Source organism: Salvelinus fontinalis, chromosome 11 (genome assembly GCF_029448725.1).
Source record: "Salvelinus fontinalis isolate EN_2023a chromosome 11, ASM2944872v1, whole genome shotgun sequence".
NCBI lineage: Eukaryota > Metazoa > Chordata > Actinopteri > Salmoniformes > Salmonidae > Salvelinus > Salvelinus fontinalis.
This window is the reverse complement of record NC_074675.1, coordinates 23,012,163-23,039,037: the sequence shown is the minus strand read 5'-3', so window position 1 is coordinate 23,039,037 and position 26,875 is coordinate 23,012,163. Positions and strand designations below refer to the sequence as shown.

The window sequence follows — 26,875 nt, the reverse complement described above, 5'->3', positions numbered from 1 at the left end:
TTTTTGCATCTTGTGCTTAATATATTTTTCGTTATAGAAAAAATATTCACAGCAGTTTAAACGCTACAATGATTCTCTACACTACTTGCTGGTTTTGTCACAAACTGAAATTAGGCGAACTTTAGCAACCAGGAAATGGCGGAGCAATTTCAGCATAGTGCGACATTAAAAAGGCATTTATAAACAAGTTCAAAGCATGTGGATGTTTATAAGCTAAGCTTTATTTGAGGTAATCAAATAAGAAAGCCCTGAATCTCCCACACAATTTAACATGCCAAGAGAATAGCTCACGATAAAACAGTCATTGCATGTGTATATACATTTGTACCAATAGCAATTACATAGCAACATTGCACACATGACAGTTCAGGTTAGGAAAAAAACAGCACAGAGTTACCCCCAAAAATATACATTTCCATCAAGCCACATTCAGTAGGGCACAACAGTACTACATAGAAATGTATTAAGTAGAACATACATGCTTCTGTTCTATTGAGTATTTAAAGATGCCAGCTCTATCCATGGTATTTCTATCTGCAACAGTATGTTAAAGAAAACGTTGTTGGGGAGCATTCAAACTAAATAGCATGTGTACTGATACTATAAACTGAATAGATTGAATTCCAGTCTACCTGCCACACACAAACCGACAATTAATTTGCTTCACATACTGTACGGACTAATACACCACAGCACTATTCTGTTCCATTTCTCATAACAAAAAGTTACCAATTAAGATTACACATGCAGTTTGATGCCTATTGTGGGCCATTCAATGTGAATTATTCAATATCTATACTGAACAAAAATATGAACTTAACATGTAAAGTGTTTGTCCCATGTTTCATGAGCTGAAATAAAAGATTACACACAAAAAGCTTTTTTCTCTCAAATGTTGTGCACAAATTTGTTTACATCCCTGTTAGTTAACATTTCTCCTTTGCCAAGATAATCCATCCACCTGACAGGTGTGGCATATCTAGAAGCTTATTAAATAGCATGACCATTACCAAGATGCACCTTGTGCTGGGGACAATAAAAGGCCTCTAAAATGTGGAGTTATGTCACACAACACGATGCCACAGATGTCTCAAGTTGAGGGAGCCTGCAATTGGCATGCTGACTGCAGGAATGTACAACAGAGCTGTTGCCAGATAATTTAATGTTAATTTCTCTAGAATAAGCCGGCTCCAACGTCGTTTTAGAGGTTTTGGCAGTACATCCAACCAGCCTCACAACCGTAGACCACATGTAACCACGCCAACCCAGGTCCTGCACATCCAGCTTCTTCACATAGGGGAATGGGGGGGGGGGGGGGGTGCTGAGGAGTATTTCCGTCTGTAATAAAGCCCTTTTTTGAGGAAAAACATATTCTGATTGGATGGGCCTGGCATCCCAGGCTGCACCCCTGCCCAGTTGTGAAATCCATAGATTAGGGCCTAATGAATTTATTTCAACTGACTGATTTCCTTCTATGAACTTTAACTCAGTAAAATCTCTGAAACTGTTGCATGTTGCATTTATATTTTTGTTCAGTATTTGTTGTTCTGAAACCTTATAGAACTAGGAACGGAACAGTTCAGTGGATTACTGAGTCCGTGTCCTGTGTGAGTGCGTTGATTGGAGTGGTGGCCTTCATCCTCCCAACACGGTTCTACACCACTACAGGTTCCCTATGGTTGTTTTGACGTTTCACCACAAATACCTTCTGACCAGACACGGTCACTGTGTACACATAGTCCTCTAGCATGACTGTGAAGAAATAAAACACAGGGAGGTCTGGTTAGAGTGGCATGATGGGAGCAGCAATACTGTGTGTGTGTGACTCTAGGACCTAGGTGTGTGTTGTCTGACTTACCTGACATGCGTTTGAAGGGCGGCTCAGCAGCACCCTGCAGTCTGAAGCGGCATGCTGTCCGCACCATCTGCATTATGACCCCCGCTGTGTGCTCATCATTCTCCAGCTCTCCCGCAGACTGAGAGAAGGGAATAACAGGGAGTCAATTGAGAATGAGATGGAGTGGAAGATAGGCGTGCTGCAACAGGGCAGGACATATAGGTACGCATGTTTGTGTGAACATACCGCCAATACGCCATCCTCACTGATCACCAAATAACCCAGTTGATCAGGGATCCTCTCCAGACCCTGTGTCAGAGTGCTAGTAGTCTAAAACACAAACCAATGACATGCATGGACACATGTTAGGATCTGTGGAAGGGATACAATTATCTGCCACCACAAACTGTTTAAGGCTCTAAGGAGATGACCTTTGCATCTGTTTTTGTCAACAGTTAAAGTGGTCACAAAAAATCAGTGTTTACAGTTAGCTAGCGAGACATCGAAGCCAGAAAACTTTCACGCGCAGTACAGTACACAAAAAATAGGCTACAATGTAGCCGCTACAACAGTATGAACCACTAAATACGTTGCTTTTACACCACGCAGAGTCGCAGTAAATCAGAATATAAGCGTTTATACTTGCCATGTTCACTTGTTTTGCCTTTTGAATAAACCCATCTGCTGCGTTTCCTCTCTTTCTTCACGTGACTTCATCAGCTGATGTGACGTCACGTCCTTTCGATATAGAAGGATTTTGTCCTTTGTGAAGCATAAAACCAAAATCACAACTTTTTTTTTACAAAACTATTCAAAGCTATTCAATGTATTACATTTTCATTGAGAGACAGTATTTTTTACCTGCTCGCCATTTCATGCGTTTTGTGACAGCTGACATCTCCAAAGAACTCCCAAAAGCGGAAGTACTGGTCAGCTGACAGCTTCGTGATTCAGAGAAGGAAAAAATCAAGTCATTGCTTGTTTTCGCTATTTTATCTTGTAGAATTAAATAATGGCAGGGCGAGGTAAATTAATTGCCGTCATTGGTGATGAAGATACGTGTACCGGGTTCCTACTCGGTGGCATTGGTGAGCTGAATAAAAATCGTAAACCGAATTTCTTGGTGGTCGAAAAGGAGACAAGCATCGCAGAGATAGAGGAGACTTTCAAGTAAGTGTTAAGTTATAACTAGCGATCTAGTGTGGGTATGATTTGTGGAACGTCCCAACAGGAATATGTTCCAAAAACTTCGTAAATAACAAGGTTACCAACAAACGCATATAAAGTTGTATAGCGGTAGAATAAGATCCCGGGTAAGGAGTGGGCTATTTCATGAAGTTTATTTCTGAAAAATGTCTGTCCTCACTCTGGTAGTCTATGGACAAACATTAAGAATAAGCTACGTGGTGAGTTGATGTCTATTCGGCTGCTAGTTAGCTAGGTGAATTGATCATGCAACTTTGTATGCGTCGTTTGTTGGCAACCTTGAGCTCAACGGTGCTATGTTTCATGACTCCAATGTTGTGAAGATTATGCACTTGGGAAGAACGAAAGCTGAGATGATTACAATGAATATTTTAGGACCAAAGACGGATGATCTGTCCTCGACCGAAGGTGAGCCCGTGTATTTCTCAGTCGCCAGTGATGCCATTAAACAAGGGAAATATAATAATGTTTCCAGTGTGCGTGAGATATTTCTCTGTGTCTGATGGAGTGCAGTGCAAGTTACTTGACTTTGATGAAGCCAGTGATGAAACTGCAAATGGCATACATCAAGCTCTGATGAACTGTCTGGAAAAGCATGAAATTGATATTAGACACAACACAGCCTATGCAGCAGATAATGCCAATGTCAACTTTGGAAAACACCACTCCGTTTACCAGTTATTTAGCAGTGCCAACAATCGTATTCTGAAAGCCAATTGCCAAGCTCACATAGCTCATAATGTCTGCAAGTACACCTGCGATCAGCTGTCAGTGGATATTGACACAATTGTTTTAAAGATCTACAGCCACTTCTCAGTATCTGCTTCCCGAAGAGAGGAACTGCGTGCATTTGATGCCTTTGTTGACATTGAGTGGCGTGAAATTCTGCGACATGTTTGCACACGATGGCTCTCTCTTCATCCAGCTGTCGATCGTCTCCTGCGAAGCTGGCCAGCTCTTACTTCATACTTCAGGTCCCTTGGGGAGACCTGTCTTGTGGCACTGAAGAGTATTTTTGAGTATGAAGAAAAAACAGAAGCTGCTGAGATTTATCTGTGCTTTTTCCACAACGTGGGGTGTGTTTTTGACCAACTTGTAAAGAAGCTGGAGGAAACAACGCTCTGCATCACAGATGTTTACGAGGAAGTCCAAAGGTTCAAAATGAAGATGCTTCATCGGAAACAGGACAGCTTTTTTTGGATTCCAGACCGAGCAGCTAATGGACAAACAATTGTCAGCACAAAGGACCAAGCAGCAACAGGACTTTGAAGTTCTACGACACTGTCATTACATACATTGACAAGTGGTTTGATTTCTCACCAGAAAATGGAATGGTGAAACTGAAACCGGTCGGCCTCTGTGAGGAGCTCTCCTTCACTGAAGTGGTTGCCCTCAAAATGACAGAGACAGTCAGTATGGACCTACTCTATGAAGAGTTTTGTGCCAGCCGGGAGAAAATACAGAAAGCCAGACAGGATACCACAAAATCCACCAGTGAGAAGTGGGTGGCAGTTTTCCAAAACCTAGGGGTAAGCCAACTTGATCAACATGTTCAGGATTGTCTAATTTGTCCTCAGTGTGCCAGGCTCAAATGCCTTTGTAGAGAGGATTTTCTCTCGGATGACCATTAAATGGTCAGACTCAAGAAACAGATGCAACACAGAGCTGATCGAAAATGAACTTCAAATATCTGTGAACTGTGTCTTGTCATGTAAGGACTTCTCTCTGGCTATGCAAAAGGACAAAGAACTGCTTGAATCAGTCAAGAGCAGCAAAAAATATCCATGGAAAAAGTAGACTTGGTGAGTTACTCATGCCCCTCTTTTCCTCTTTTGCATTTGAAATGGTTTTTTTTTTGCTGTAAAGGTTCAAATTGTGATTTCTTTCATAATTTATTTTGTTTTCACATAAGTTTACATAATTATACAGTTTTAGTAAAGCTATAGACTAAATGGAATATAAAAATGTTTTGCCTTTCCAATTTGAATATGAATATACACTGTATATTCATTCACACAACACTGTACCCACACCACCGTGCACTGGCACGCCACCTTTTGTCCCTTATTTGGTAGTGAGAAAGTTGGCAACCCTATCTAGCAAGCACGTTCTCATGTGTAACTCTGTGTTGTTTGTGTCGCACTGCTTTGCTCCGTCTTAGCCAGGTCGCAGTTGTAAATGAGAACTTGTTCTCAACTGGCCTACCTGGTTAAATAAAGGTGAAATAATTCAAATAAAAAGTTGCAGCAATGAAGAATTGAGTGCGTGCGCGTTCATGCGAATGGTGGGGGGATTCTGTCAGGGCGGAGATTTTTGGCACAACACCGGGTAGGGAGTGGGCTATTTCCTTAAGTTTATTTCCGAAAAATGTCTGTCCTCACTCTGGTAGCCTATGGACAAACATTAAGAATAAGCTATGTGGTGAGTTGATGCCTATTCGGCAGCTAGTTAGCTAGGTGAATTGATCATGCTACTTTGAATGTTATACCCACCCAACTATCTACCTAATTTTGAGATTGAAGATATAAATAGCTAAAAGCAGACGAACTGTGAGCTTGTTTGCACACAGGGTGAAGACAGTTGATGCTCCATTATGTTTGTAGTTACATAGGTGATGTCAGGTGTTATCTAGACAGTTAACACCTGGCATTGAAAATTCTCAGTGCGACACCAAACAGTACCTAACCTGTAACTCCCAGTATAATGGATACAATTCGGGTGTGGTGTGTGTGTGTGTCACATTATCTGGTGTTACAATCTGTAGGTAGGTGGTATCATGATATCTGTGTTCCATTAGGCCTAGTTATGTGATATGATTCATCATAACACCTTCAAATACTGCTGGACAACATACCTTGTTTTTTGTTGTTTACAGACCAGCACTGTAATGTTCAGTTGTCGTCTCTGTAACTTATTTACTTCTGTCATGGCCCCCACAGGAGTTTCCTGACTCGCAATGACATCGGCATCATCCTAATCAACCAGTTCATAGCAGAGATGATCCGTCACGCCATCGACCAGCACATGGAGTCCATCCCTGCCGTGCTGGAGATACCCTCCAAGGAGCACCCATACGACGCCTCCAAGGACTCCATCCTACGCAGGGCCAAGGGCATGTTCTCCGCTGAGGACTTCCGATAAACACACAACACGAACCCAAAGATACAGGGTCACGGTCTGGGCAGGCACAGAGATGGAGGAGGGGGACTTTGGAGACTGTCATGATCCTAAATGAGTTGTCTTGTGGAAGGCTGTAAATTATGAATTGGCCTGATGGCGGTTTCATGTGTTATCCATATTGACCGAGTCCATAATTGGTCCCTACAGTCCACCTCTCATCTCTTGCCTGGGTCCTCTTCCATCCACCTGGCAATGCACTTTCGCCAGACCGAATGTTGAATTGTTTGATGTAGTAGTTTAGTTTTTCATTCCTTTGCCTGGAACGTTATGGTATTACTATTCATTGACCACATTGATGGTTGAATTGTTGTGCTGTATGCCTTTCTGGGTTATTCATGCCGTTGTATGAAATCTTACGCAGGTACTGTATCTTGTGGTCTCATCCAGTCTGTTTTTTCAAATACTTGCTTCATTTTGTCATAACCTTGGGGAGAGTATGCTTGCATAAGACATCTCAGCAAAGAATTGTGGATAGTCATCTGTAATTCAGTGAGTGTAACATTTGTCAGAGCAAGCATGTGACCATGACTGTCTGTTTTAACTTCACATTTGTCATTTATGGAAACATTCCTAATGCACCTATTTGGATCTTTACACAAAAAAAATTGCAAAGTAGCATTTCATCATCTGGTGAAATGTACAGTATTATTCCCCAATCCACAGGGTACATCTCAACAACAGAAAATGCACATAAAATTAACAGCTTGAAAAAAACAGTATGTTAAGCACTGCAAAATGACTACCTGTTGTAATGTATTGTGATTGTGACAGTTTTAACTTATACCTGTAAAAAAAGAAAGAATAGATGTTTACAAAAATAAATTATTCTATCCAACCTGTACTGTGTAAGTTATGAATGATAATATCAAGACCAGCACAACTGTCTTAAATCTTTGATATTAGAAGACAATCGCACTATTCACAATCTCACAAAAGCCAAAACAATTCCCTGTATGTTAGCTTGGAAGACTTCATTGTTTCATACTGTACAAAATCTTGAAATTAAATCCAGCAATCCTCCATGCTGATTCTAAAGCCTTATAGTGCTAGTAGCCTGAAGTACAACAAGAATGTTACATGTCAGTCATAAGACCCCACTACCAACTATACTTATCTCCAACCCTGTCTGCAAAAGAGATGCAAGCTTTCCTGATGATGTGACTTGAGCAGTTAGTTTATTTTGGGAAGTGGGGGAAAGTTCCCATGAAGCCAAAGTTTGTTTAACTTCTCACTGCATAGTTTAGGCAGAAGTGAAGTACTTCCCAGTATCTCTGTGCCAGTGGCACAAACTTAAAGCCCAGTGGATTAACCCTGACAAATCAGATTCTGAGTGGTTTCCATAATTAAAGCCTGACCCTGAGACTGAACCTGATGTGTTACAGTATTTAGGGGCCTGCACACATGGATGCTGTGATCCAACTGGCAAATATTTGAACAACCTTGAAACAGGCCTTATCATTTATCTTGCTGGACATGTGAGTTTTTAAATTTTCTCCCATGTTCTTCAGTGAACCAGGGACAAACACAAACACAGCTCTGTTATACTACCTGCACCTCATAAAGATATGGAAGGTTTGCCAAGAAATGCTCCCAGAATGAACCTATCCCTGGACACGGGATTTTTTCACAGACCTAACGGCCCTTCCGGAGAACAGATGATCCCTGCCTGGTCTCTCGGTGTCATCCTCCTGGGCTATGTCTTTGGATTCCCAGTCCCCTTCAACAGCACTCAGAGGTAATACATCTACCTACCTGTGGAAATAGGAGATTAGAGGTTGTATGGATGAATGGATAGAGTTGTAACCTGTGAGGCATGTGATCCCCCCCCCCCCCCCCCCCCTGTAGACAATATGACCATGAGACTCTTCTTCAACTCAACAACACAGTGAGTGTTGGGTTCTAATACTTCAAAAATTAGGAAGAGTTTGACTAAATGTGAGAATAGTGAGGCCAACATACCGCTCTTTCAGACCCTTCATGTCAAATGACACAGAGTCCAATGAAACAGAGATTCCTTTCCCCTTTCAGTGAGTACGTTTATGGGTCTAGATTTGTATAGTGTTGAATCCAAATGTTGTAAACTATTTAGAGCGCCAAGTAGCCTAGCGGTTAGAGAGGTGAGCCAGTTTGAATCCCGGGTCTCAAATCCTAGTTGCCATTGCCTACCGTTATGCCTTTGAACAAGGCACTTAACCCCCCACTATAACATCTCCCCGGGAGGCCAGTGTGGCAGCCCCCCGCACCTCTCCAAAATTATGTATGTGTGTCTTTTCAGAGGGGTTGGGTTGAAAGTGGAAGTACAATTTCGGTTGGACCTTGTGATTTGTTCTATCGTTACAGAATGATACTTCCTATGGAGAATATGAGTCCGTTCTTGTAAGTTAGCTCTTCAAACTCACCATGGCCCCTGAGGGCCAAACACATGTACTTTAACTATATAAACACTATTGACTCACGATTGACTCTTTTCATTCTTGTTTTACCAGATGTGAAAGAACGAGTTTAATGAATTCACAGACATTTTTCAAAAATATCTTGTCTTTTTTCCTTTCTCTTTCAGGGATTACGACCACACAATACCGTAAGTCTCCTTAAATGTACGCAAGTACAATGTGATTTAATAATTTGACTGAGCACACAAGCCTGTGTGTGTGTGTGTGTGTCCAGCGGTTATGTAAGTGTCCAAAGGTAATATTGTTAAAGCAATAGTGCATATACAGTGGGGAGAACAAATATTTGATACACTGCCGATTTTGCAGGTTTTCCTACTTACAAAGCATGTAGAGGTCTGTAATTTTTATCATAGGTACACTTCAACTGTGAGAGACGGAATACGGAATACTTCATTTCTTTTGTACGCTAATAAAAGCTTTTTACAAACAAGGAGTGATGCAATAAATGCCTGCTTTCCACATAAAAATAGAATCATAAATGTCTGTCTATACTTTCCTTGAGTCAATCCACACTCACTCTGGTTCATAAAAAAATATAGGCCTTACTCAACCATGAATATCTAGTTGAGCAGAATGACACAAAGGGAAACAAAGTACAGACAGACAGAGTAACTGATAAAGTGACCATCTTCTGTTGAATTTAAAGGCCTTGATGTTAGTCCATGACCTGTGTGTGGGTTTTATATGTATACTGTATGTAGGTGATGAAACCCAGCTGACTAAACAGGAAATGTTCAATAACTTGAAGTGACAGAGTAGTTTAACTCACTACTGATATCTCCTCTGTATCCACGCAGGCCAGAGGAGACCCATGTTCCTTGGAACAACACTGACACAGAGTATGGCTCAACGTGAGGAAGATCATTGGTGGAAAGGATTGTGGGTATGCTATAGAAAATATATACTGTTGCAGTTCAACACCCACTCTGTTGTTGCTCGTTTGCCAACAGGCCTGAGGAGTTGATGCAGTCGGAACGAGACAGATAGCAACTCAACATTACCTGTGTGAGTTCTCTTATACTATTATTATAAACAGGCATCTACCCTTTCATTTTTCACATGTTCCAATATGTCATTAATCATTTATTTCACCTCTACTGCACAAAGACACAGGTACAACGGTCCTCCACTCCTTAAGGGAAAGAAAACGTCCATTGTAAATATGTGTTTTCAGTCAGTCATCATACATTTTATCAGTAGGTGGCGCTTTAACTCTGAAAGGAGGGAAGACAAAAAGCATTACAAAACTGTACATCGTTGAAGTGAAATCAATGTTTCCTCTGTCCTTCTTGGCAACTCTTTTTAGGCATGAATATTATGCAGCAGCTCCTCAAGGCTGCGTGGTGAGTCTCTGTGCCCTGGGCCATATACAGATCCAGGGCGGAGACGAGAGTACAGGCGGGGCAACCAGAGACCCACATGGCAACAGCAAGAGATGAGAGGAAGAGCAGTGGAGGAAGATGAGAGGAAGTGTAATGTAGGGCCTCATACAGGAGTTGCTGGCTGTGCTCTATTGCTCTTAAGCCATTACTTTTCTTTCTCTGCTTTCCTTTGTCATCACTGATTTGGAAGGACAAGAGGATTGAGAGAAACGTTGAAATATTTAGTCACTCCACCTGCCTATTGCTTATGTGCAGCACTTGGTGATGGAGGAGAGGACACAATAGGAGTGTAGTTGTACAGAGGGTGTAATTTGTGTGTGGTAAACTTAAAAAGTTGCTATTTATTAAAGACAGATTAATAATTGTCTTCTTAATTAATCACTTAAGAAAAGTATCAAATATTTTTCATTGTGTACTGCAGAGCCGGCTCCAGGCATAAGCGACATACTGTAGGCGGTCATTTAGGGCCCCTGGCCCCCAATCGGGGTCTCAACTGTTGAGAGTTAGAATTTTAGAATACACAAGATGCAAGTTCGAAATGTGATTGTGCAGTCACTCAATTAGCCATGACAGCTAACAATTTTTAGATTGGTAAGTTAGTCTAGGTATCTAAATATGAGGTAATCATGGCCGAATACCCACCCGGCACGCAGGGCACGTAGCCAGGGGCCTGACTTCCAGAGGGACCCCATTGATTTTGTTAGTCACTCTCACTCAGAGCAAATGTTTGGAGAGGTTTCACGAGCGCGCCATGACCCCCTCACACATTTTGGTGAAGGAAAAGTCAAACCTACATCCCTTGAAATTTCTCTGAATGTATCCAGATAATAAAAGGATATTCAAAATATTTCATTGTTGTGGGTGACAGTTGCGCAGAACCTCAATACGCAAGAAGGCTAGCTGGCTTTTGGGAAGAGCAGCGGACATGGATTCTCAAAAACAGGAGTTTTGGAAGGAGGCTATTTTGAGAGAAACATTTGTGAGACTAAATGGATTTTCAAATAACTGGATCAAACCTGAACTCGTTAAAAACGAGGGATGAAACTGCAACAAATCAACGAACCTCAACGTAAAGCCAAACCGGTGAAAACGCTGACCAGAGAAGGGTCGCAGGTCAAAAGTAGAGATGAGAAGGTGCTTATCAAACCGGTTTCGGGAGAAACTCGGGTGTGCTGTATGATGGCTTTTCGGAAGAGGAGACTGGATGCTACAAATATCTCCTCCCTGAGGTCAAGCACCTCTACCCTATAACCAGCAACTGGCAGTATGGATGGACTCTAGGTAAAAAAAAAAAGACTTAATTGTTGATCAACAATTCCAGCAACATGGTAAAACCAGTCATCATGGATTTGGAATGTTTAAACGTTTTCTGCTTTGAAATAGCGAAAAGAAACGGGCACATCACATACAATGGGGCATACAGTAGAAAAACTATTCAGTGGGTGACATCATGGTCCTGCCCAGCCTTTACCTTTACTACATTCCATGTCTTATCTCCAGTTGTCATGGTAACTGCCCCTGCTGTGCCCCCTCTGAATGCAGGTGACATGAACAAGGCCCTCGACCTGATGTACGCACTCCACGCCATTGTGAAAGAGAGCCTCTTCCGCAAGAACGCCATCTTCCCTCGATCCGCCACCTCAGACACCGAGGCGTGAGGGTGCCCACCGGATCACACAGGACCCAAATGACAATACAAACACACCACCAACACCTGCACTGGTTTATTGTGTATTCATCCTATTTTGTGAAGACGAAAATGAAGCTGCTAAATAGAATGTGTAAAATAAAAGCGTGGTTCTGGGAATTTGAGATGGATATTGCCATGTTGGCCTAAGAGCCCTCCCCATGCCCCTCTCCCGTTTTAACACACACTGTCTAAATGATAAAGTAACTCAATTATCAATGTGAAGTAAACCCCCAGACACTCAGACCTTTGCACCTGTTGGCTACGAGGCTATGGCCTAATGTCATTAATCATTCACCTGCAAGATGAATATCATATTAAGTCCTGCTTTTCACAAGTGGGCAGATCAGCTTACTTTCCCCTGGCTGCCACAGGTGGGCAAGGAGAGTTGGTCTGCAGTCAGGGATGAGTGAACCAATGCTGAGTCCAGACAATAGAGTGGATTCTTTTACATTTGGCTACTCTGGTTACAGGGAGAGGGATTGACGGCCAGACACTGGCCCTGAATGTGTAGGGAAAGAGGCATGCCCACCAGTCCCCTTACCTCCCCTCTCTCTATTTAAAGGGATGTAAATGTAACCCCTCACCACAGTTTGATAGGTAGTAGCCTATTAAAGGCAGACTATACTAATGTGTCTAACATACAACATAACAATAAGCTTTCTTTTTTCCGTACATAATTATATTGCTGCCTGTTCAAACAGCCCTAAATCAGAAAGACCCAGTAAAGCTCTGCTGTGAGTCTATTAGTACAGTCACCACAAGGAGGAGCCCACACCTCACAAGACCGAGCAGTGAGCATAACGACATGATTTGGCAGCTCAGTCGAAAGCCTCTCTGAAAATACATGAATGATCATTCAAAGCAATATACTGTAACCCAAGGGACAAAGGCTAGCATTTATGTGAAACGTAACTACCCTCATTTAGTCCCAATTTATGTGTCAAAGACTACTTGAATCACAGCACTGACCACCAGACAACAACACAGGGGAGAATGACCTCCAGAGAGTGCCACGTTCTTTTTCATTGACAGATCAGTGCCAATACTCTATTGTAACACAGAGTATTAGTGTAGATATTGTCTAAAAAAAATGTGAGACGTGTCATGGCAATTCACTGCATTTGGAACTTTACATGAGACGCTCCTCTTATTCCTACTCTGATGATGCTCTCTCTCTCGTCAAAGGGCCCCATCAGGACAGCAGGCTGTGCTAAGTCAGATAAATGGCTCTCATTACCCACCCAGACATTCCCACTGAGAGGCAGCATTAGCACAGGCAGCCAAATGTCACCACAGCCAGATCCCGAAGCTCTGTTATGGGAGCAGTGGGCATAGAAATATACTAAACACAAATATAAACGCAACATGTAAAGTGTTGGTCCCATGTTTCATTAGATGAAATAAAAGATCCCAGAAATTGTCCATATGCACAAAAGCTTATTTCTCTCAATTTTGAGCATACATTTATTTACATCCCTGTTAGCATTTCTCCTTTGCCAAGGGTAATCCATCCACCTGACAGGTGTTGCATATCAAGAAGCTGATTAAACAGCATGACCATTACACAGGTGCACCTTGTGCTGGTGACAATAAAAGGCCACTCTAAAATGTGCAGTTTTGTCACACAATACAATACCACAGATGTTTCAAGTTTTGAGGGAGCGTGCAATTGGCATGCTGACTGCAGGAATGTCCACCAGAGCTGTTGCCAGAGATTTTAATGTTCGTTTCTCTACCATAAGCCGCCTCCAACGTCCTTTTAGAGAATTTGGCAGTATGTCCAACTGGCCTCACAACCGCAGACCACGTGTAACCACGCCAGCCCAGGACCGCCACATCTGGCTTCTTCACCTGTGGGATCGTCTGGGGGGGTGCTGAGGTATATTTCTGTCTGTAATAAAGCCCTTTTGTGGAGAAAAACTCATTCTGATTGGCTGGGCCCCGCTCCCCAGTGGGTGGCTCTGGCTCCGAAGTGCCCTTGCCCAGTCATGTGAAATCCATAGATTATGGCCTAATGAATTTATTTCAATTGACTGATTTCCTTATATGAACTGTAACTCAGTAAAATCTTTGAAATTGTCGCATGTTGCATTTATATTGTTGCTTATATCATTACTAGAATGGTCAAATAGACTTGAATGATGATCCCCATGCTAGTATTTCTATGGCAGAGGAGCCTCGGCACACTTGGCTATTAGCAGTGTGTTACCCTGTCGCATCTCCCATTGACCTCGCTGTGACCTCCAAGTGGAGCGATGGAGCGAGTGTGTCACTCAGAAGATGGAAAAAAAGTGCATAAGTGTTTCCAGGACACTGACAATGTTTCAGGCTTTTTAGAAGCTTGTAGATGATTATTGTCCCAATCAGTGAGTGAATCGGCTTGTCGTTTCCGATGACAGTAGCCCCCCTATGCTGAAGTGACAAGAAAAAGCCCTTGTAAATGGACACGTGTGATGAGGGGGTGTTTAGAATCACTACTGGAGCCAAATTGGCTAAATTGGAAGAGCCACAGAACTGATTGTTCATTTTTATGGCGTGGGAGGGGTAGAGAAGGTCCCCCTATGTCTTCTTCCAAGTTCACAGGGGAGAAAATAGTGCCAACTGTGAACTGTATAAAGGCTGACGTATGGTTTGGTTTCCCAGTCCAGCACAGTCCACAGCAGGTTTCCATGGTGAAGTGAAGTCACCACAAAGTGGATTAAGCCTCTTACTGTATTGCTGTTACAGAGCTCTAGACTTGTTCAGAAGTTTCTGGAGTAAAAAATATTGTACTGTTTTTCTATTGACTGATTTATCAAATGTTTACAATGTGAAACAAAAAGGTACTATTGATTCCAACTTGTTTTCTCAGAAGATTCTATTTTGCCTTAACCAGAGACATCTGGATCAGTGGTTGAATAGAGCTCCTTGCCAATCATATTAAATGACCAATATCTTCCTGGTCGATGGCCTATTACTTGATACCATTTTCAAAATTGGTCCTGGATTATTTTTGATTGTTTCATAGATAAGATATTCACATCTCTAGTTCCTCCTGGAACACTTCCTCAGCACAACAGCACTAATGAAATAAATAAAAAAGACCAGATCTCTTTCAACCACACACGCCTATCAATAGGGATGCATATCTGCAATCCAAAATAGTTAGTGGCAAATTACACTAGTGCCTCTGTAATCACGATCCCACTTGAGTGTTAGGTTATTTATCACCCCCTTCCATCTCTCTCCCGCACGCACGCACGCACGCACGCACGCACGCACGCACGCACACACACACACACACACACACACACACACACACACACACACACACACACACACACACTCTCCCTTTAGTAGTCTCTATAGAAGGCTCTAATATGACCTCATTAAGAGTTCTAATCAGACAGTTTTTCCCCCGGTTGCAATCTGTCATCACCACTCTTAATCCTCTCTATCATGACTCATGTTGTGTGTCTGTCTGTCCTTGTGTTGTTCTGATCTGCAGACTAGTTCTTTCACCCTATCCTGTGACTCATTGCCATCTTCATCTATAACGGGAGGTCAACGCATCTCCCACCCACCTCTGGCACATCACATATTTTTTTAATGTGTGCGAGTGCCTGCCCGCGTGTGTGTGTGCCTGCCCGTGCGTTTTAAAGACAAACTGCACATTTGTCAGTTGAGTGATGAAGGTCTTCTCATCCTAACCCAGACAGAACTGATCTCTGGCACGGTTAAACGATTCACACCTCCATCTATGACCATTATCACCTGCCCTTTCACCGTTGGACAGATTATGTCTATACTGGTCTCCAATTGGGCAGAAAAAGAAGATAGAAGATCCCTCCATATTTTGCACGGACCCATAGATCAACAGGATGGCTAACAGAGTTTAATGAGTTAGAGTAGACTGTAAAGATGTTTAGTTAATGGTTACATATCGGCCCTCCAGCCTTCTTTCTTCATATGAAGTGGGTTTTAATGAGAGACCACTATCGCCCTACTCAGTGTCCACCAGTGTTTAATGGAGAGGAATAATCTCTTACACGTGTGAGTGATTCTGAATGAAATCGGCAAAGGTTAGCTAACCTTGGTCTGCTGCAAACTTTGCTGATGACCCTTTCACGCAGCAACCCTTCTGTCCTAGATTTTAGGGCTAAGTACCTGACTGTTTAACATATAGGCAGATGAATTACTCATGCTTACACTTACGGCGTGTAAGTCTTCCTAAATAATCAAGTGTCTTAACCCTTTTTCTTTTCATTCCCTTTCGCTTTCTTTTGTCCATACTTCCTTCTGGTTCAGTCTCAAAGAGATGAGGTTGTCACTACCAAGTTTGCTGAAAAGGTTACTTTTCAGTGCTTCATCTCTCTTGCCATGTCTCTCGCTCTTCTAACCGTTTCTAGGTGTCCCTCTTGATTTTAGTTTCCTCTCTCTCTCTTTCTGATGTATGAGGATGACTGTGATCTCTGTGCCAGTGTTGGGGGAGTGTATTTTTACTTTTGTATTGGAGTAAAAACAACACCTGCCGTTTCACATGCAGATATCAGTCCCGCCAACAGTTTATTTCCCCAAAGTCATAACCGTCAGTACCACATGGTGCGTGAAACAAGTGGTTCAAAAATGATCCCATTCCATTCCAAGTCTCGCAGAGATAAAATAACATGTTATTCTGTCTGTGTTCTTAGCTCCTATATCCCCTGTTAACTTTACTACTTCTATCAGTAAAAACACCAATCCAATCCCGGAGACAAGAAAACACAATCCATGACATCACATTCCGTTCCATCTCTCGTGTTGTTTGTATACATATCAGTTCATCAGAGCGAGGGAGAGGGTTAACTGATTGGGAATGCAATCACACCACGCTGCTGCTAGCTGATTAGATGATTATATCTTAGGCTGGGCTGCTCTTTGAGCAATCAAACATGACAGGGAGAGACACAGGAGCAGGTGTGTGTATCACAGCTCTTTGTCTAGGCATGTGTGGCTGATGCAGGGTGAACACAGGGATCGAATACTGAAACAAAAGCCCAGGGTGGAGAGAGAGACACAGAGAGACAGAGAGAGAGAGACGCAGAGAGAGAGAGAGAGAGACAGAGAGAGTGACAGAGAGAGAGACGCAGAGAGAGACAGAGAGAGAGACGCAGAGAGAGAGAGACAGAGAGAGACAGAGAGAGAGAGACAGGGAGAGAGAGGCAGAGAGAGAAAGAGAGACAGAGAGAGAGATGCAGAGAGAGAGAGAGAGGCAGAGAGAGAGACAGAGCGAGAGAGAGGCAGAGAGAGAAAGAGAGAGACAGAGCGAGAGAGAGAGGCAGAGAGAGAAAGAGAGAGGCCTTCTGTTCCAGGGGATCCTGTCCAACTGGCGACTCAGTGGTACGTGGGGGACAGCTCTTCAACTTTTTCATATAATACAAGCATGTAGGCTGCCACGAACACAAACACACACCCACTCATAATAGCATACAATATGCATTAAGTACACACACAAGTCACGACACGTGCACGTACCAGTGGAGGCTGCTGATCGAGAACAAATCCTAATAATGGCTGGAACGGAGCAAATAGAATGGTATCAAACACCCTACCACGAGCCCGTTCTCCACAATTAAGGTGCCACCAATCTCCTGTGGCACACACGCACACAAACTCACACATTTCGGGCCATTTTGTTAGCGTGCTGTCGAACCTGATCAATTTTAATGGCTGACATGATGGGGGGTTGCTTGTATGTTCACATCACTCACAGCTAAATGGATTGGCCTTGGGGAGCGATTGACAAGCACAAGCACCTCTATATGGGTTTGTCAATATTACAACTGTATGGAAGAGGGCTAATGGACGGAGCGGGCGGGGCAATGGGTGGTTCCAGGCTGCCCTAAATGGACCATGGAAATCACTACTCCATGATATATACATAGTTACATATATAGGAGATTTATCTTATACTGTCCAGGTTGATAAGCAACAGGGTCTCACTAGTGTCCCCTGTGGTAGGTTAAGGAGTTGCACTATTGCACAAATACAGTATATTTACATCCCCTTTTCTGAAATCCATATTAGTTACAATTTTTGGGAGCCCAACATGCCATTTCTCTAAAGAGAAATAAAATAATTCAAGAGAGGATAGAAATCAAGTCAAGAACTGTGTGGGACGCTGGGCTGAAGGGAGTTTTCATTAAGCAAATATTCAACCTAGTTCAGTGCAGAAACATGTTTATTAACGACAATGACAATAATCCAGTGCACCTGTTTATTTCTGGGTCGGACAGAGGCGGGCCAGAGAGGACGAAGCAAGAGGCTTCACTCTCGCCAAAATCTGTCCAAAAATAATCCCAACGCGTTTCTATGGGTTTATTTTGGACCCGAAGCTTGTCGCCTTCCTCCCCGCCTTTGGCACAACGACATCCGTTGTCAGGGGCGCAGGCATCATTATGTACAGATCTCTGGACAGATACACTTTTACGCCTGATACAGTAAGTTAGATCAGGGTTTCCCAAACCCTGTTTTGTTTTTTGCCCTAGCACTACACAGTTGATTCAAATAATCTAAGCTTGACGTTGAGTTGGTTATTCGAATCAGCTGTGTAGTGCTAGGGCAAAAAACAAAACATGCACCCAAGTGGTGCCCCAGGGCCGAGTATGGGAAACCCGGTGGTAGGTTAGATACACCCGGATCGCATAGAACGCAATGAGAGAAAAATGTAGCCTACACCACACAACGACGTGAGGGACAGAGACAGTTTGTGAAAGTATGCCTTATCTATTTTGAAGAACTAGTAAAAGGATTTTGCCAAACAGCTTTGCAGCATACTTAGGCAGGCTAGCTAAATAGAATGACTAAAGACAGTGCAGTATGGGGAAACAAAGATAACTGGCTAGCTGACTGCTACTGCCTGAGCAGAGATGAGTTGACTTTAAGGACTGAAGAATAATAAAGTCATCAAATAATCCTAAGTAATATACACTACCGGTCAAAAGTTCTAGAACACCTACTCATTCAAGGGTTTTTCTTTCTTTTGACTATTTTCTACATTGTAGAATAATAGTGAAGACATCAATACTATTGAAATAACACATATGGAATCATGTAGTAACCAAAAAAGTGTTAAACAAATCAAAATATATTTTACATTTGAGATTCTTCAAATAACCGCCTTCATGACAGCTTCCCAAATGCCAAATGGCACCTTGTTCCCTATATAGTGCACTGCTTTTGGTAAAAATGTGCGCAGTACATAGGAAATCAAATCAAATTTTATTCGTCACATACACATGGTTAGCAGATGTTAATGCAAGTGTGCTTCTAGTTCCAACAGTGCAGTAATATCTAACAAGTAATCTAACAATTCCCAACAAATACACACAAATCTAAAGGGGTGAATGAGAATATGTACATATAAGTATATGGATGAGCGATGGCCGAGCGGCATAGGCAAGGTGCAGTAGACGGTATAAAATACAGTATATACATGTGATATGAGTAATGATATGTAAACATTATTGAAGTGGCATTATTTAAAGTGGCATTGTTTAAAGTGACTAGTGATCTATTTATTAAAGTGTCCAGTGACTGGTTCTCAATGTAGTTAGCAGCCTCTCTGAGTTAGTGATTGCTGTTTAGCAGTCTGATGGCCTTGAGATAGAAGGTGTTTTTCAGTCTCTCGGTCCCTGCTTTGATGCACCTGTACTGACCTCGCCTTCTGGATGATAGCGGTGTGAACAGGAGGGGCTCGGGTGGTTGTTGTCCTTGATGATCTTTTTGGCCTTCCTGTGACATCAGGTGGTGTAGGTGTCATGGAGGGCCGGTAGTTTGCCCCCGGTGATGCGTTGTACAGACCACACTACCCTCTGAAGAACCTTGCGGTTGAGGGCGGAGCAGTTGCCGTACCAGGCTGTGATACAGCCCGACAGGATGCTCTCGATTGTGCATCTGTAAAAGTTTGTCAGGGTTTTGGGTGACAAGTCTAATTTCTTCAGCCTCCTGAGGTTGAAGAGGCGCTGTTGCACCTTCTTCACTACACTGTCTGTGTGGGTGGACCATTTCAGTTTGTCTGTGATGTGTACGCCCAGGAACTTAAAACTTCCCACCTTCTCCACTGCTGTCCTTTCGATGTGTATAGGGGGGTGCTCCCTCTGCTGTTTCCTGAAGTCCACGATCATCTCCTTTTTTGAAGTTGAGTGAGAGGTTGTTTTCCTGACACCACACTCCGAGTGCCATCACCTCCTCCCTGTAGGCTGTCTCGTCGTTGTTTGTGATCAAGCCCATTACTGTAGTGTCATCTGCAAAGTTGATGATTGAGTTGGAGGGGTGCATGGCCACGCTGTTGTGGATGAACAGGGAGTACAGGAGGGGGCTGAGCACACACCCTTGTGGGGCCCCAGTGTTGAGGGTCAGCGAAGTGGAGATGTTGTTTCCTACCTTCACCACCTTGGGGCGACCCGTCAGGACGTTCCGGACCAATTGCACAGGGAGGGGTTGAGACCCAGGGACTCCAGTTTGATGATGAGCTTGGAGGGTACTATGGTGTTGAATGCTGAGCTGTAGTCAATGAACAGCATTCTTACATAGGTATTATTTTTGTCCAGATGGGATAGGGCAGTGTGCAGTGCGATGGCGATTGCGTCATCTGTGGACCTGTTGGGACGGTATGCAAACTGAAGTGGGTCTAGGGTGGCCAGTAAGATGGCGTGATATGATCCTTGACCAGCCTCTCAAAGCAATTCATGATGACAGAAGTTAGTGCTACGGAGCGGTAGTCATTTAGTTCAGCTATCTTTGCTTTATTGGGTACAGGAACAATGGTATCCATCTTGAAGCATATGGGGACAACAGACTGGGATAGGGAGCGATTAAATATGTCCGTAAAAACACCAGCCAGCTGGTCTGCGCATGCTCTGAGCACGTTGCTAGGGGTGCCGTCTGGGCCAGCAGCCTTGCGGGGATTTACCACACTATCGGCAGGAACAATGACAAATGGAAGCATTTATTGTAAACACCGTGATTCTCTCCCATCTGAGCAGTGTGTGGTTTTCACTTGACTTCACTTTACAGTCTAGACTAAAATAATTCCTTATTATACCACCACGGCACTTCACATAAGAGATGCAACACTTCCTGATATGAGTGTGAGGAGAACAATTGGTTTTCCATATCCTGTAAAGTTTGTGAAGGGGGAGAGAAATACAGGAACAGAGAGGGAGATAAAGAGTGGGGCAGAGGGAAGGATGAAAGAGGGGAAGAAATAGGGGAGAGAGTGGGACCAAAAGAGGGGTAACATAGAACTATTGAGAGAGCACCAGGGAGAGAGAGAGCCAGAGAGAGAGAGAGAGAGCACCGGAGAGAAAGAGGAATGAGCAGACAAAAAGTAAATGAGGGAGTATACAGTATCACCAGACTGCCCTGGCCCATAAGTGAGGGAGATAATAGCTGGCAAAAAGAGAATGCGGTATGGCAAACACAGAGAGGGATACAAGAGATTGGGAGAGAGAGAGAGAGCTATAGCCAGCAGGGAGGGCGATATAGGGATGGGTATAGAGAGGGATGAGCAGGCAGGCTAACAGAGGGCTATGCTCTCAGCAGAGTGCCTGACAGGCCTTGGCTTTAATTAAAGAGGAATTACATTAATAAGCCTGGCTCTGGCCTGCCACTGGAGGAATTCATTACATTTAGACTGTTTGCAAATACCACCTGACCTAACATCTGTTAAAAGAGGACAGGCTGTCCCCAACCAGCTCTTGGCCTATAAACACTCACTAAAGAGTTCGTTACCAATCATAAATGCTGCATAGCTGTGCTCAGGTTAAATTAACAGTCAGAGTCAATCTACTGCAATGGCCCTCCTAGCTGGAGTCTACCAGCAGCATCCCAATGCTGTTTTGTCTCTGAAGCTAATCTTTATATATTTAGATATAAGGCTCTCGGGCAGTTGTTCTCTTACTAAGCCTTCCTCGCCCATCTAGTTGTGTTGATGTTCCTCCTGTGTAACTCCTCCTCCTCCTCCTCTGCCTGCATTCCAAATGGCACCCTGTTCCGTACATAGTGCACTCTTTATCTCCCGCTCTGTTCCTGTATTTCTCTCCCCCTTCACAAACTTTACAGGATATGGAAAACCAATTGTTCTCCTCACACTCATATCAGGAAGTGTTGCATCTCTTATGTGAAGTGCCGTGGTGGTATAATAAGGAATTGTTTTAGTCTAGACTGTAAAGTGAAGTCAAGTGAAAACCACACACTGCTCAGATGGGAGAGAATCACGGTGTTTACAATGAATGCTTCCATTTGTCATTGTTCCTGCCGATAGTGTGGTAAACGTTCTGATTAAATATAAAGCTCCTTGGTGAGAGTTTCGCTCTTCACACAATGGCTTTCCTAATATGAGCCTACTAATAGCAGACTGAAAATAATGAGAGAGAGAGAGAGAGAGAGAGAGAGAGAGAGAGAGAGAGAGAGAGAGAGAGAGAGAGAGAGAGAGAGAGAGAGAGAGAGAGAGAGAGAGAGAGAGAGAGAGAGAGAGAGAGAGAGAGGAGGGGGACAGAGACTTCTTTTAACCTGTCAAGCTCACTTCTCACCAAGTCAATCATCTCAGACAGAATAAATAACCCTGTAAAGTGAATGATTTATTAAAGGTCACAAACACACACACACACACTACTTTTACATGCACCCACCCTCTCTCTAAATTGGAGCTGTTTTTCCACATCTGAAAAACATTCAGACATTCACAACAGTATTAGACATGACATTCACTCGAACAAAAGCTGCTCGCTTATCTAAACTACTTTGCTTTCAAACGGTGGGCACTCTCAGTGTGCATACAGATCTCCCAGTGCTTTTACAACAAAGACAACAGCAATTATGATGATGGTCATGTTATGGTATGACTCCCTCCTGGGCCTTTTCTACAGTGTTTCTCTGAATGGGTTTGATGTTCTTCAGAGGCCCTTCAGCAGAGAATCAGCCCACACAATACACAGCCCTGATTTCCTTTCAGCCGAGTGACTGTCTTATGCTAAGACAGTAAAACGACAACAAGAAAGGCACTTAGGATGACAATTCACAAGATTTCTATGACATCTCACCCTTAAAAAAAACGATTTAAAAAAAAAAAAATTGTAGCCGTATTGCAACTGTTTCTACTGGGGTGCTCGTTTGATCGCTTGAGCTGGTGGCAGGTGTTTACCTGTACAGTATGTGCAAAATGAATGAACTAAAACGAATTGTTCAGTTCTAGTCTTAACCTTATACCCACACCTGAGCCTTTTAATGTTGACTAAAAGGTGTACCAAAGCCTTTGAAGGAGTAGTCTCTGTTTGAAATCCCTTCTAGTGCTGATGATTGACGTTCCTATCAAGTATCAGGGGGAAGCAGGCCATCAGCACAACACACGTGGGACAAGTGACAGCAGACTAGGGGGAGTCAGGGGATTAAAGACGTTAGAGGGTTTTAAGCTTGCTCTGATCCACCAGAGAGAGAAGTCCCTATTTGACCACCTGTGGAAAGGAGGAGGCGGGTGAGGAGGGAGGGAAAGGACAGATGGTTGGTGAAGGTGAAGGTGAAAGAGAATAGGAAAGAGATCGTGTAGTGGATTATGGTGGAGAGAACAGGAGAGGACAAGGGAATGGTTACAAAGGAGGAGAGCGAGAGGTGAGGGTTGGAGAAAGGATGAAGGTAGAGGAAGATGCAAGGATGGGGAAGAACAAAGCAAGACTATTACACTTGAGGGAAGCTATGAGAAAGGCGGATAGAGAAGGATGGGGGAAGGGGGGGGGGGGTCTGTCCTCAATCACCCCATACCTTTTTAATATGAACAGAGTCACACTCTGATGCGTAAACACACACTCAAACAAAGACACATTCTTAATGGTAAGAGATGGTTAATGGTAAGAGGAAAAGGGAAGGTGTCTCGAGCATATTTGTTCCCTGTATCTTTTATGGGGCATACAAAGAAAGAACACATAAGTGTTTTGCAGTAGACAATGTCAGAGAGGGAGCCATCCGGCTCAGGCATCCACTCAGAGGAAGCAGAAAGGGAAGGGAGAGAGGCTAACAGCCTCCTAAAATAGGCAGTAAAAGGAAGTTGCCACAGTCATGGCCCTCATAAAATTCCTTTTCAACTGATCCATGAAGGATCTATTGTCTAGAACAGAACACTCTATGTAATCACATTAACAAGGAGACACAGCACAATCACACTCACCTACAGACACACACGTGCAGAAGACGCGCACATACACACACACCAGTGGATGCTGCTGACGGGAGGACTAATAACAATACAGTTGAAGTCGGAAGTTTACATACACCTTAGACAAATACATTTCAACTCAGTTTTTCACAATTCCTGACTTTTAATCCTAGTAAACATTCCCTGTCTTAGGTCAGTTAGGATCACCCTTTTATTTTAAGAATGTGAAATGTCAGAATAATATTAGAGAGAATGATTTATTTCAGCTTTTATTTCTTTCATCACATTCCCAGTGAGTCAGAAGTTTACATACACTCAGTTAGTATTTTGTAGCACTGCCTTTAAATTGTTTAACTTGGGTCAAATGTTTCGGGTAGCCTTCCACAAGCTTCCCACAATAAGTTGGGTGAATGTTGGCCCATTCCTCCTGACAGAACTGGTGTAACTGAGTCAGGTTTGTAGGCCTCCTTGCTCACACACGCTTTTTCAGTTCTACCTCAACATTTTCTATAGGATTGAGATCAGGGCTTTGTGATGGCCACTCCAATACCTTGACTTTGTTGTCCTTAAGCCATTTTGCCACAACTTTGGAAGTATGCTTGGGATCATTGTCCATTTGGAAGACCCATTTGCGACCAAGCTTTAACTTCCTGACTGATGTCTTGAGATGTTGCTTCAATATATCCACATCATTTTCCATCCTCATGGTGCCATCTATTTTGTGAAGTGCACCCCCACAACATGATACTGCCACCCCCGTGCTTCACGGTTGGGATGGTGTGCTTCGGCTTGCAAGCATCCCCCTTTTTCCTCCAAACATAACGATGGTCATTATGGCCAAACGGTTCTATTTTTGTTTCATCAGACCAGAGGACATTTCTCCAAAAAGTACGATCTTTTTCCTCATGTGCAGTTGCAAACTGTAGTCTTTTTTTATGGCGGTTTTGGAGCAGTGGCTTCTCCTTGCTGAGCAGCCTTTAAGGTTTTTTATTTTTATTTATTTTATTTCACCTTTATTTAGCCAGGTAGACTAGTTGAGAACAATTTCTCATTTGAAACTGCGACCTGGCCAAGATAAAGCATAGCAATTCGACACATACAACAACACAGAGTTACACATGGAATAAACAAAACATACAGTCAATAAGACAGTAGAAAAAAAGAAAAGAAAAGTCTATATACAGTGAGTGCAAATGAGGTGAGATAAGGGAGTTAAGGCAATAAATTGGCCATGGTGGCAAAGTAATTACAATATAGCAATTAAACACTGAAATGGTAGATGTGCAGAAGATGAATGTGCAAGTAGAGATACTGGGGTGCAAAGGAGCAAGATAAATAAATAAATACAGTATGGGGATGAGGTAGATAGATGGGCTGTTTACAGATGGGCTATGTACAGGTGCAGTGATCTGAAAGCTGCTCTGACAGCTGGTGCTTTAAGCTAGTGAGGGAGATGTGGTTATAGGTTATTGGTTATGTCGATATAGGACTCGTTTTACTGTGGATATAGATAACTTTGTACCCGTTTCCTTCAGCATCTTCACATGGTCCTTTGCTGTTGTTCTGGGATTGATTTGCACTTTTCGCACCAAAGTACGTTCATCTCTAGGAGACACAACGCGTCTCCTTCCTGAGCAGTATGGCGGTTGCGTGGTCACATGGTGTTTATACTTGCGTACTATTGTTTGTACAGATTAACGTGGCACCTTCAGGCATTTGGAAATTGCTCCCAAGGATGAACCAGACTTGTGGGGGTTTACAAATTTTTTTCCGGAGGTCTTGGCTGATTTCTTTTGATTTTCCCATGATGTCAAGCAAAGAGGCACTGCGTTTGGAGGTAGGCCTTGAAATACATCCACAGGTACACCTCCAATTGACTCAAATGATGTAAATTAGCCTCAGAAGCTTCTAAAGCCATGACATCATTTTCTGGAATTTTCCAAGCTGTTTAAAGGCACAGTCAACTTAGTGTATGCAAACTTCTGACCCACTGGAATTGTGATACAGTGAATTCTAAGTGAAATAATCTGTCTGTAAACAATTGTTGGAAAAATTGTCTGTGTCATGCACAAAGTAGATGTCCTAACCGACTTGCCAAAACTATAGTTTGTTAACAAGAAATTTGGGGAGTGGTTGAAAAACAAGTTTTAATGACAAACCTACCGTTAAGTGTATGTAAAATTCCAACTTCAACTGTAGCTGGCACAGAGAGAATGGAATGGCATCAAACAGATGGAAACCATGTGTTTGATCTATTTAATACCATTCCACTTATTCCACTGCAACCATTACCATGAGCCTGTCCTCCACAATTAAGGTGCCACCAACCTCCTGTGACGCACACCCAACCACTTACAAGCATACACTATATCCAAAAGCATGTGGACACCCCTTCAAATGATTGGATTCGGCTATTTCAGCCACACCGTTGCTGACAGGTGAACAAAATCGAGAACAGCCATTCAATCTCCATAGATAAACATTGGCAGTAGAATGGCCTTACAGATGATTTCAATGACTTTCAACGTGGCACATGTACCATTTTGAGCTTCATGAAATGGGTTTCCATGGCCCGAGCAGCCGCACACAAGCCTAAGATCACCATGCGCAATGCCAAGAGTCGGCTGGAGTGGTGTAAAGCTTGCCGCCCTTGGACTCTGGAGCAGTGGAAACGTGTTCTCTGGAGTAATGAATCATGCTTCACCATCTGGCATTCCGACGGACGATTCTGGTTTGGCGGATGCCAGGAGAACGCTACCTGCCCGAATGCACAGTGCCAACTGTAAAGTTTGGTGGAGGAGGAATAATGGTCTGGGGCTGTTTTTCATGGTTTGGGCTAGGCCCCTTAATTCCAGTGAAGGGAAATCTTAACTCTACAGCACACAATGACATTCTAGCCGATTCTTCTCTTCCAACTTTGTGGCATCAGTTTGGGGAAGGCCCTTTCTCCCGTACACA

At 43.1% G+C, this 26,875-nt stretch overlaps 2 protein-coding genes and 1 long non-coding RNA gene across 3 annotated transcripts; 2 read left to right on the top strand and 1 right to left on the bottom strand.

Annotated features, from left to right (window-relative positions):
- Positions 1–201: 201 nt before the first annotated feature.
- Positions 202–2,593, bottom strand: LOC129865314 (ragulator complex protein LAMTOR4-like). The gene is made up of 4 exons (XM_055937991.1): positions 2,484–2,593; positions 2,084–2,167; positions 1,859–1,976; positions 202–1,752 (listed from the first exon to the last, which is right to left on the bottom strand). The coding sequence occupies exons 1-4, from the start codon at positions 2,484–2,486 to the stop codon at positions 1,655–1,657; spliced, it is 303 nt and encodes a 100-aa protein (XP_055793966.1). The 5' UTR covers positions 2,487–2,593; the 3' UTR covers positions 202–1,654.
- Positions 2,594–2,742: 149 nt separating this feature from the next.
- Positions 2,743–7,062, top strand: LOC129865313 (V-type proton ATPase subunit F). The gene is made up of 2 exons (XM_055937990.1): positions 2,743–3,007; positions 5,983–7,062. The coding sequence occupies exons 1-2, from the start codon at positions 2,850–2,852 to the stop codon at positions 6,182–6,184; spliced, it is 360 nt and encodes a 119-aa protein (XP_055793965.1). The 5' UTR covers positions 2,743–2,849; the 3' UTR covers positions 6,185–7,062.
- A 1,012-nt stretch (positions 7,063–8,074) lies between these two features.
- On the top strand, positions 8,075–10,375 carry LOC129864804 (uncharacterized). Its single transcript, XR_008761250.1, has 4 exons — positions 8,075–8,599; positions 8,784–8,804; positions 9,474–9,527; positions 9,627–10,375. It is a non-coding gene; the product is annotated as an uncharacterized LOC129864804 (long non-coding RNA).
- The last annotated feature ends 16,500 nt before the right edge of the window (positions 10,376–26,875 follow it).